The 12,524-nt window shown below is 49.7% G+C and overlaps 1 protein-coding gene across 1 annotated transcript in view; it reads right to left on the reverse strand.

Moving 5' to 3' along the window:
• Positions 1 to 12,524, reverse strand: part of cspg4 (chondroitin sulfate proteoglycan 4) — a 65,748-nt gene that overhangs the window by 16,039 nt on the left and 37,185 nt on the right. Inside the window, exons 3-6 of the mRNA XM_030366658.1 lie at positions 8,854 to 12,420; positions 7,855 to 8,043; positions 7,180 to 7,461; positions 1,457 to 1,633 (exon numbers count right to left, since the gene is read on the reverse strand). Of these exons, the coding sequence (XP_030222518.1) occupies positions 1,457 to 1,633; positions 7,180 to 7,461; positions 7,855 to 8,043; positions 8,854 to 12,420 (4,215 nt within the window). The remainder of the gene's footprint in view (positions 1 to 1,456; positions 1,634 to 7,179; positions 7,462 to 7,854; positions 8,044 to 8,853; positions 12,421 to 12,524) is intronic.

Consider the following 12,524-nt stretch of genomic DNA (forward strand, 5'->3'; position numbering starts at 1 on the left):
CACACACACAGACAGACACATCCACATGCGCTTGCACACACACATACACACACAGGGCCGTCGGACTGCGGGGACAAAGGGGACAGTTGTGGGGGGGCCCAAGGCAGAGGGGGGGCCCATGACCAAAAAAAAAAAAAAAAAATTATCTTACCTTCCAACAATCGCACAACCCCCCCCCCGTCAACAATCTGGCGCAGGGGGTCCATCAGTACCTAGTACCTAGTATAGGGGCCCAGAATTTGGTGCTACGGCCCTGTACACACACACACACACACACACACACACAAGCAAACACCCCCCCACACACACAAGCACGCACACTCAAAGATAAGCACGCACGCCCACACACACAAGCAGGGATACACACACACATACGCACGCACACACCGAGACATGCAGGCAGACAGACACACACACACACACACACACACACACACACACACACAAGCACCCACACCCACACCCACACACACAGACAGACAGACAGACAGACAGACAGACAGACAGACAGACACACACTTCCTGTGCTGTTCTAAGTCATCCAAACATCACAAGTTTGTTTCTGGAAGCGAGCCAGAGGATCCCCACCTTATTACCACCGACGGTTCTCCGGGGGGGGGGGGGGGGGGGGCAGAAGAACCCCCCCCCCCCCCCCCCCCCCCCCCCAGCAGGCCAGAAAACCTGCAGTTCCCCTGATTGTCCCGGTTTTCCAAAAATATCGGTTGCTAGGGCGACGGACGGAGCCACAGGCAGCTGAATTACATACACGGAGGCTTTCCACCGCTTCGAGCTGAGTCCGTCTTTTCCAACTGGCTGCCGGGCCGACAGCCATGTTGGGACGGCAGCCAATGACCCGCTCCAAACCGTTCCTACCGCCCCCGCCCCCCCCCCCCCCCCCCCCCCCCCCCCTCTCCCCCCCTGCGTCATCAGGAACCCTCGAATGTTTCTCCGCTGAAACGGCGGTTCGCTCCGGAGGCGAGACCATGAATCATCGCAACGGACACTTTCCCTTCTTTTTTTAATGCTCACAAACACACACACAGGGATGGTCGTGTCCCGAAACGCCTAACTACAGTTAAACGGTGATGCTGCATAGGGACGTGCTGCTGTTCATGTACATTTCTTCACTTATGATTTAACAGTTGACCCAAGAAAGTGTTTGGCAGATTTTAAATACACAGTCATGGTAGAAGGGCCATGTTTGCATCCTCCCATTCCGTTGAAAGTGAGGAGAAGTGAAGGGTATCTTTCTATGTTTTTAGAGCAAAATATTAATATTACAAAATACATCTACAATTTTTATTTTTTACAAAACGGCCCTGCTTGTCTTCCACCAAAATCCACCAAATCAAACTCTCAGAGTTCTGCAGATAAACAATGAACCGTCAAATCTTTCAGGGTCCCGTTTCCAACGAAACAGCTAAACGTGGTCGTTATGCTAGCTCAGTTCTGTTACCTCCAGCCCCGTGTTGCGGGTCAGCGTGGGCGGCTCGTCGTTGACGGATTCGACGGTGATCGCCACGGTGACTGGAAGGCTGCGGCGCTCGATCTCGTAGGACGAGGCGGCGAGCGTGAAGCTGTCCTCTGTGGTCTCGCTGCTGTCGTGCATGTACACGATATGTCCCAGTTTCACCTGCGGGGGGACACACACAGACAACAACACGTGAGAACCCCTTCTTATACCCTTTTAGACTTAAAATGACTTGCTGCTTTTGTGATGTTTAAAGAAACTTCATCATTCGAAATATCATTCGAATTGACCTTATTTGGATCTTAGTTTCCCAATTTCTTTTAATCAGTATAAATGAAAATGGTATGTTTCTTGGATGAAGCTTCCTCGCCCAGTGTGGCCAAGTGTTTGTTTTTAACAACACGACACAGGTCAAAGTCAAGTTATTATTATAACACGGTTAAATTACTTTGAAGTTAAAAACGTAAAAAAGAAATAAAGGATCTGATCTAGGCCTACCTCATGTGAGCTTGCATTTATATTCCCAATTATCCAGAATGATGTTGTTCGGCTAATATATGCACACACAACATTTACATATCACAATAACAAAGATAATCTCCTATTAAAACTCAAGAGTCGGCTTTAAAGGCTGTACCTGTCGCGCAGCGACGCCTGGTGTGAACCCTGCTGTATGATCGAATGCTAGTCTCGTTTGTGTATAAAGCTGCCACTGGCACTCTTTGCTCAGCCACTGCATGTGTATTTCTCTATTTTTGACCATTTGTATATGAGGTGGTTCACAAAGATCTTGATGAAAATGTAGTGTTGTTACCCCTAAAGTCAAAGGTTGGGCCCAACTGGCTCAGATTGGGAGACATTTGCCTATAAAGAGTGTTCTAAAGTGAAGCAGGGGAGCATATCTGGGCCAAGGCCGACAAGAAAGTTACTGGGTTCGAGCCCCAAGATCTACCTCCTTGGGATTCCTACAGAAAGCAACCTTTTCTTCAATGCTATGATTCTGCATCAAAAGTAAGTGGCATTAGCTTAAAGTGTCTCCTAAATAGTAATAGGTAACAGTATACTGCTGGATATATTCTATTGGCTGAGGGTGCCAGTATTATGTAGTTTATACCCCCGGCTGCAGTGTGGTTAATGAGCCCTGATGAGGAGTAAACCTTCAGCTCAGTCTCGGAGACAAAGAAATACTTCTTCCATTGTCAAACACGCCAGACAATAAACAGAAGATGGAGACCCAGCCAAGCTAATTCTCTATATTTACTCGCTGGGTTACTTGCCAAGAAATATGGAGAGAGAGAGAGTGAGAGAGAAAGGGGAGGGGAGGAGGAGAGGAGAGAGTGAGAGAGACTGCCAGCATCATGTATATTCCTGCTCTAGTTTAGTCCAAAAAGAAAGTAAGTGGACAACAGTGGATCCTCTCCTACCTATCAGAAAAAAGTGAGTGAAAAAGAGTGTGTCGACCCCCACATACACACACACATACACATCAGACACACACAGATACAGACTTACACAGACACACAGACGCACGCATACTCTCTGACACACACTTGGCCAAACACACACATACACACACAGTCACGCACACGCACATGCACACACACACACACACACACACACACACACACACACACACACACACACACACACACACACACACACACACACACACACACACACACACACACACACACACACACACACACACACTCTCACAGACACATACCCAGCCGATTGCGATGTGGGGACCCCAGCACCAGAGCACAGGAAGCTGCAAATAGCTTCCATATGTTTGGCATTCTACTGAACCCCCTCCCCTCGCCGCCACCACTCCCCGACTCCATCTCCCGCGCCACAACCCCAGACTCCCCCCCCCCATAACCATCCATCTCTCCAACCGGCAGCACCAGCACAACCGCCATAGCCCCCCACTCCGGGTCCCCCGTCCTCATTACTAATGACGTGGGGGGGGGGGGGGGGGGGGGGGGGGTCGGGTGGAACAATAACCCCTCCCTCTGCTGGCACAATAAACAATGGAGGGGGCTTCGAGAACATGTGGCCATATTTACATGGACAAAGTTGTGTGTGTCTGCCCGCGACTTTAACGTGGCAATGTGTGTATCATTTGAACTAGATCGTCTTGGCTCAGTCTTACCCGTTGAGATTGTAAAACTGTGAGATGTTGCATGTGTTTTGAATTATCTTTATAGATATGCATTGTGCATACAGAGTGGGACAGATGAGGGTGGCTGGATGTGTTGAGAGAATGCAGCGAGACAGGAGCAATGACAGAAAGACAGACAGAAAGAAAGAAAGAAAGGAAAAAAGGAAGGAGTTTCTGGAGTGTGTGTGGCATGCCTCTACGTTCCCACAGATGGAAGCGATTGGAAACTCGATCAAGAACCGAAACCAATTAACAATTGAACTCATTAATCAAACAGCGTTCTGGGCCAGATTAGGTCAATTATCCTTCCACGTATTCTTCCACTGGGTTTCACTCACTAATATCACCAATAACAAGCACAATAATATCGCGAATATGATCGCATGCACGTCTGTGATGCACCATTCTAGGGCACGTGATCGCCATATGTTCACGCTTCTCTCACAAACATCACGAGGCTCCTCACACCCGCCTAAACAAACAAAACCCAGGCTAAGAATACCTGCATAATGCTGCAGCAGACAGCCTGACTCTCGCTCTACTGTACAGACTGTACCTTTTGTTTCCAGGGCCAGTGTGCCCTCATGTAACCCTGACGGGGCTCGGTCACGCTTCATCGCGCTAAAAGCCACGGTTATCTGAGTGTAGGCAGGAACATCAGGGTGGAGGGGGTGGGGGGCGGCCCACAAGACAAAACCCTGTGTCCTGCCTTTTACTTGAGAAGACCCACTGTTCTCGTCATCAGTGAACACCACCCTGAACGACTCCAAATGACGTTTTCGATAATGTGGAACAAACCCCACATCCGTCTTTCATTTTCAGAACGGCTACAACTCTGGCTGAAGCGATACGCTTTAAACTGAAGTGTGTGCATTTCTGGACAATGTGGTGCTCGTTGGGGGGAATTATACTGAACGTGGGGAGGGGGGGGGGGGGGGGGGGAGGGGGGCGAAGGCAGTCTTGATGTCTCGGGAAAGAATAAACAAAGACAAGGAAAACCCTGCAGCTGGTATGAGAAAAGAAGGGGGAGGAAGGAGAAGAGGGAGATGGAGGAGCGGACTTATTATAGCCATATCTGGAACGCTGCGTACAAACGGTGTGAGCTCCTCTTCCCAGGTCCAAGGGGACCCTTATGGACCTGGGTCATCCCCCAGGCCCCATTGAGTTGCATGGCAGACAGAAAGAGAGAGGAGAGTGAGAGAGACATATACTGAGATTAGAGAGGAGACACAGAGAAGGAGTAGAGACGCAATGAAAGTAGTCAGAGAAGAGAGAGGAAGAGTAGATAGAGGACATAGTGAGTGTAGTAGACGGATAAAGCAGAGAGAACGAGCAGAGAGAGAGAGAGAGAGAGAGAGTGAGAGAGAAAGAGAGAGAGAAAGAGAGAGAGAGAGAGAGAGAGAGAGAAAGAGAGACAGTAGAGGGATAGAGAGTACAGAAAGAGAGAGTAAGGCCCCGTTTACACGAGGACGCTTGTGGGTAAAAACGACAAAATATTTTATCGGAAGTGCCTTTCGTTTAGACGGTGACGGCGTTTTCGGGCCATGAAAACGCATAAATCTGAAACCACCCTCCAGAGTGGAAAAGTTGAATACGCTCCGCCTTAGCGTTTCCGTCTACACTGCCAAGACGCAAAACACTGCTCAGATCTGCTCACGTCGCATACGTGTTTACGTCACATACATGTGCCAGTGCAAGGAAATAAACAAACATGTCAGATTATTTCCATGCGTCGGACCTTCAAGCTGCTCTGGCAGCCTTAACAAGCGTACAGCAGTCGTTCCATGAAATGTACAGGATATGTGCAGATAGTATTACTGAACAGAGAAGGATTTTTTGAGGTACAGATAAGAGAAGAAGGAAGATTAGACGCATGCGCTCAGACATGGCGGTGTTGTGTGATAGTGTATCACAGCACCACCTAGCCGCCTGGCATGCATGCCCTATCGAAATCCACACACTTTTGCGTCACCGTATGCACGCAGATTTCCTCCCGAAAACGCTCGTCTAAACACGGAATAAAAAGTGAAGACGCGACGCCACTTTTGCGTCTTCTGCTCAGACCGTCATCGTGTAAACGTAGCCTAAGAGAAAGAGAGAGAGACAGCGAGAGTAGACAGAGCACAGAAAGAAAGAGAGAGAGGGAAAGAGAGAGGCACCGGGAGAGTCATAGAGAGAGAAAGTAATAGAGACAGAGAGACATAGATACAGAGAGACGGTCTGGCAGTACTCAGTGTGGGGAGAGGGGCCTCCTGTTATGGAAGCACATCGGGCCCCTTTCCTTTGGCATCCGGGGGTTCCAGGGTCCTGTCACTTTTTCCACAATGCAGCAGCAAATAGAACAAAGAAGAACAGCGCTACATGCAGGAGCTATACGGCGCATGACTAACCATCCCTCTTTAAAACATTACAAATACATGTCTTTCCACTAGTAATTATGCCCTGTATACTGTATATATATATACCGGCTACCCCAAAACCACATGGTGGAAGACAAGATCATCGTGTGGCAATCTTAGGATTCCCTTTCTCTATCTCTACTCTCTCTCTCTCTACTCTCTCTCTCTCTCTCATTCACTCTCCCTCTCTCAAGTTCTGTCTGGAACTACACGTACAAACCATGAGAGAGACAGTACAGTGGAAAATATGTAACATCAAGTTAAGAGTATTCTGCGGTGCTGACCACTCTCTTGAAGAGACTTTGTGATCAAAGAAGGTAAGAAGGCGCACTGGGGAAATTAGAAAGCAGGAAAGGGTAGTTATGGTGTAGTTGTGATGCAGTATGTAGCCATGGCAAACTGTGTAGTTAGTGGGCTAGTGGGAAGTGTTGAGTCACATCCTAGGAGAAAATAGTGAGTTCTTTTTGAGTTTTTTGCTTGTTCATGAAGACCCAAAACCACAAGCCAATACCAGAAAGTAACCCTGAACCTTTATATTGAATTGAAGTTGCTCTGTTATATCTTTTGTTAAAGTTGCATTGGTTATTATCATTTATAATGCTGAGTGAGACCGCAGATCCCACCACTATTTCCCTAGTGTATCGGCTCTTCAGGCAATCATGCATGCTCTTTCTGTCTTTTCGTGCCTCCCTTCCCCCCCAACTTTCTTTTCTCCTCCCTTTCCCTCCTACCCCCCTCAGTCTCCTCCCTTCTTCACCTTTTGTCATTTTCCCAGGTGAAGAAGTTGAGCACCTCCTTCCCCTCCACCCTCACCTCCACCTCGTCCCTTCCCTCCTCATCTCGTTCCAGGTGAAGCAGTGAAGCTCCTCCCTCCCCTGCTCACATCCTCCAGGTGAGGCAATTAAGCTCCTCCCTCTCCCCTGCTGACCTCCGCCCAGGTCAAGTAATTATGCTCCTCCCTCCCCCCCCCCCCTGCTCACCGCCTCCCAGGTGAAGTAGTTAGGCTCCTCCCTCTCCTCCCCCCTCCCTGCCCACCTCCTCCCAGGTAAAGTAGTAATGCTCCTCCCTCTCCTCTCCCCTCAGGCTCAACTCCTCCCAGGTGAAGTAGTTAAGCTCCAACTTCTCCTCTCCCGTCCCCTGCTCACCTCCTCCCAGGTGAAGTAGGTCAGCTCATGCACGGTCCTGTCCAGGTAGCGGAGGTCGCCGTGTCGCGGCGGCTCCACCACCTCAAAGTCGATGTTGGCGTCTTCGTAGAAGGGGTGGGTGATGTTGAGGATCTCCGTGTTGATGGACACACCCAGCCCCTCCTTCACCGTGAAGTTGTTCCCGTGGAGGGGGATGAAGCGTGGCACGATGTTCACCGTCACCTCCAGGTTCTCCACGCTGGTGAAGCCGTTGCTCACGTCCACCCGGAAGACGTCACTGCCCTGGAAAGGCACCGGACCGGATGTTGGGAGAACCGTTAGCGAGAGCAGAGAGCATAAGGCATGAAAACGTCCACATCCTGGACGTTTGAGACTGCTTTAATCATGCACTTCTGGGTCTACGTGTGCTGGAATTGAAACGCATTTACCACATTTCTCATCTGGGATTAGTAGGAGGACGTGCAGGCTAGTGGGTGTATGGACGTTCGATTCCCACGAAAAGGTTACTGGGTTTGATGTATGTCACAGATCCTGTAGGCATCCTTCAGCAATAGGCTGCCTTACCCCTACAAATGGTTCTACTAAATGATTAAATGGTATCATCGGATGTGTCTTGCTACTCCTTCATGACAGGGAGGTATGCGGTGGACGGAGAAGCTGGGATGATCGACCGACCTGCTGTGAGGCGGACACGTAGAGGATTCGGCCCTCGTCGATGTCGTCCTGGGTGAACGTGTGGAAGTAGTCGAGCACCATGGTGTCGGCCCTGTCCGAGTTGTTCACCAACATGACAACGTGACCCAGCCGGGGGAGCCCCTTGATGGTGAACACCATCTCTGAGGGCAGGATGTCTGGTTGCTCCACCTGAAAGATGCACAAGCAAAGGTTTTACACAATGGGTATTCACGTAGCTCAGAAGGGTTCATGATAAAGGGTTGGTGCAGAGGCAGTAAGAAGATTTGTGGACCATGGTCTAATAGTAGAATAGCGATTCTGGGTTCGTATCAGATTGCACATTGTCCAAGAGCATAAGGCGTGATTGGAATCTTCTCATAAATGACCTGGCCCTTAGATAAATCAGCTGTTGCTTTGGATAAAAGGGTATAGTGCTAAATTACTCTATAGTAAAATGGGGGTTTTCCACATTGTCTTCCAAACAGTTTGTTGAATGTTTTCTTTCTCATTATCGTCAAAGTCTACATAAACACATTAAGCTCAGATAATTTACTTTTAAGATGGAGTGCAAGCAGACTGTATCTTATAAATTACAGGGGGCTCCAGAAACGCCCTGAGGGTATACTTTTCGCTCAGTTTTCAACACTTAATAGAGTGCAATTGAGTACATAAACAAGATTAAAAGCAGTATGTTCAGTATAACATGTGGCGGTTGCATGTGTTTGCAATGGGATTCTGAGAGAGTTGCAAAACAAATATTGTACAATCTCATGAAACAGTGTTTGAGTCGTGTGAGTCATGTTCCACAAGCAGAGCAGAAAAGCAGAAGTTAGAAATAACATTGTATTCAGTCAGGCAGTAATGAGTTTATAAATAGTGCCTCGCTAAACGAAAGCATATGCACATCGTACAGTGTAGGTAGGCTCATTAAAAGAGTAATTATGATATGCAGTTTTATTATACAGTTTATAGCATAATTATAGAGCAAACAAACAGTACCTTTAGATGATCCTGGTCGACCACGGTGTGTTCCCCCTCGTACGCGATGAGGACCTCGTTGGTGACCACATCCGGTTGAGAGAGATACCCTTGTTTGAATATCTTTATCCTGAATGTGCCTTCTTGCGAATAACCCTTGCTTCGAACAGTGAACCCGAAGGAGTCCTTGGACCTCAAGCTCTCGTAGTTGTGCTCATACGACACGACTCCCTTCCTCAGGTCCTCCTGGGTGAACCTCGACGCCTCGATGCCGCTCACGATGATCCTGCCGTCGCTGGGCGAAGACGTCACCTCGAAGGCGATCTCGCCATCGTCTCGGACGTCCAGGTTGGAGTCTGCGCTCAGCAGCGTAGTGTCGATGGTCTTGGTACTGCCGTGGTCCATCACCACCATGGTGTTGTTCTCCACACGCAGGTAGGGATCGCCGGCCTGCAGCTCCATCCGCGTGGTCGTCTGGTGGAGCCCGTCGGACACCTGCAGCTGGAAGTGATCCCGGTCGGCTCCGTTGTGCACGAAGAGAATGTGCTTGTCTCTCAGGTCGGCTTGGGTGAAGCGAAAGAGGGGCTGGGAGGGGTTGGACGCCGAAACCAGCTGCCCCGACAGGATTCCCTCGTGAGCGTAGACGATCTGGGTGTCATTGAAGTTTGCGTCGTCGTCCCTGAACTGAAGGACGTCTGTGGTCAGCAAGCGCTGACCGTTCCTGACCACGTTGAAGGTCTTGTCGACGACCCGCACGGGCACATGCTGGTTCTTTGATTGAACGGTTATCCTAAAGACGCCAGTCATGGACGACTGGGCGTCAGTCTGTTCGTTGGTCTCGTCACTGGCTGTGAAATGGAACTCATCACTGTCTGTCTTGGAGCCGTCGTGCTTGTAAATGAGTCGGTCCAGCTCGAGGTCCTCGTTGCTGAAGACTCGTATTCCCCCATCAAACCTAGGCTGCCCGGGCGGGGACTCCCTGATAAGTCTCCCATGCTTTGGGTCTTGTGTGACCCGGTACACAAAATCGACAGAGCTTTGCGACTCAACCCAGAGGTATTTCTTGCTCAGAATGTCCTCCCCGCCCTGCAACACAGCCAAATTTTCATTGGTGAGATGAGGGGCAGTTGAATCAGTGCTGTGGTCGGCAAGGATGGTAATTGGCATGGTGTAGATGGGAGACTGCTGGTCCCCGACGGACACTCTGAACAGGAACTGATCCACACTCTCCACGGCGCTGTGGACCCTGTGCATGTAACTGAGGTCGTCGTTCTGGATATCCTGACCTGTAAAGGTGTCGCCTTCAGAGAGCTCGCTGCCACGGAACCGAAGACTGCCCAGTGTTGGTGGCTTCAGGAGAACATATTTGACCATATGTTGGTCAGCCATTTGCCCGTTGACCAGTGCCTGAAGATCTGAACGAGAGACTAACCACTCCTTTTCTGCTTCAACCTCCACTGGGACCAGGCGAGAAATCTTTACTGGAGCGGGAAGGATCTTGACGATAAGAGTGTTGTTCCACATGGAAACCTGCCCCAGGTGGATGTCAAACTGAATATGGTCGATAACATTGTTTTCTTGGTCACTTGAGTCAGTGCTAACATATCGAACCCTGCCCTGATCCAAATCTGATTGATAGAAAGAGGTGATCTGTTTGGGCATGCCGTTACTAGTAATTATGACCAGTTCCCCGTACCGCAGAGGTTGCGTGACATTATAAACAACATCTCCCTCACGAGGATTAGCAATGACAGACAGCTGTTGAACACCTATGGTAGCGTTGCTTCCCTGAGACAATACAATGCCAGTATTGGTAACTACGGTCATATGTGGTACAGTCACAGACAACTTAAATGTTGTGGATTGACTGACTGAATGGCCATCAGATACATCAAGGGTAATGTCCTCCACATTGCCCCCTTTGTGAACAAAATAGACAAGGCCGTCTTTCAGCTGCCTGCATGTAAACTCTGAAATGGGTCTCCCTGGCTGTTGGTCATTTTCAAGGTAAATGTTCCTTGAAGGTGCTGAGGTTACTGTTATCTTCAATTCATCGCAACGCGAGTCAGTGTCCACTATTTGAATGACATCGGCACTCAGGCGTGTTCTACCCCTCTCTGTGACCAGAATGTCTCCACCGCCAAGTTGTGGGATGGAGTTGACAGGAACCACCTCCACCGGAAGTGTGTACTCGCGTGGCGTTTTCAGACACTCTGGTATGTAGCCGTTACTGAAGGCGGCCACCTCCAACAGTATTTGATCCCCATACTTTTCATTCCCATCATGAAGGTACTTAATTTTTTGGTTGACAACGTCAAGCAGGGTGAACTTTTTGGTGTGTTTGGTATTGAGATCCATATCCATAAGTCCATACCAGGGATCGCTCTTGAGGGTGAAGATGATCTGAGACTGCCGCATTCCTACCGCGTTTAAATCGAATGTGGGTCTCAGGTTGCTTATGTCCAGGAAGGCGTCGCCACCCTCGGTCACCAGCAGTGGGGTGACATCAAGGAGTTTGGTGATATTCCGGAAAGCCTCTGGCATTTCCTCGGTGGGATAGCAGTGGCGTTCGTTTGGGTCCACGTCGTCGTACCGAATCCGAACAGGGGCTGCGGTGGTGGTCGCCTCTGAGTCATAGTAGCTTGAGTAGTCATAGTCCTCTCCATCACATTTCACCTGCACATCCTTAGTCACCAAAGCATCCTGCAAACTCCTGTCCTTCTGGTTCACTTTGATTTCTCCGAAGCAGCCAATGAAAGACTCCGATGTGATCTCGACCTCCATGCGATCCAAGATGCCACTTTCCTGGAACACATCTTTCATCTTCCTTTGGATCCCACCCAAGTATAGATTTCCTACTAAGTCCAAACTTTGTGAGCTGTCCAGTGTGAGAGTGCTGGCCTGGCTATCAACATTAATTACGAGTGAGGTCTGGTCCACCTGGAGCCTCACTCTGTGCCACTGGTCGTCATCCAGCTTGACCTGGGTGTTGTCCAGAACCTGCATGCCTTTCCCAAGGTCCACCACACCTTTGAGGAAGCCCCCTACCACACCTATGGCAATGAAATCAGATTCACGGCCGGGATGGAAAGCGAGTACTGCGTCCTCGATCGTGGTTTTCATCAGGAATTCCAAGGAACGCCCCGCCCCGCTCGCTCCGCTCCAGGTGGGAAAAGATACGAACGAATCAGGGCTGACGAAGCTGGTGGCCTCGCCGTCGCCGGCCTCAAACTCACCGCTGCAGGACTCTTTGGTGTCGTGGCACTCTTTATGCTCTGAGCTGAGGATGTCAAACCCGTGGGACTCGAACTTGAGGTCGGTCAGGCAGCCTCGGAACGGTGGGATGGCGTTGCTAAGGAACGGGGCCTCCAGATCTCCTGCGCCACCCAGCCACACACCAAGGTCGATGTTGAGCTCCTCTTCGTCGGCGCCCGTCACCGGGACGAACGTGGGGTAGAGCTTGTCGATGGTCATGGTGAGTTTGGAGTCCTGGAGGGTGACGGAGACGTGGTGCTCCAGAAGGTTGTTCAGTTGCACTCCGAGAGAAGAAGACAGCGTAACCTCTCCCGCGCCCATGTCCATGCGGACCTGTGAAGAGACAAAGGTGACAGAATACAATTTAAAATACTATACAATTTATCATCTATAAATGTATTATTTTGTTGGTTTATTCGATGTAGATTATTTGATGG

Source organism: Gadus morhua, chromosome 9, assembly GCF_902167405.1.
Source record: "Gadus morhua chromosome 9, gadMor3.0, whole genome shotgun sequence".
Classification (NCBI taxonomy): domain Eukaryota; kingdom Metazoa; phylum Chordata; class Actinopteri; order Gadiformes; family Gadidae; genus Gadus; species Gadus morhua.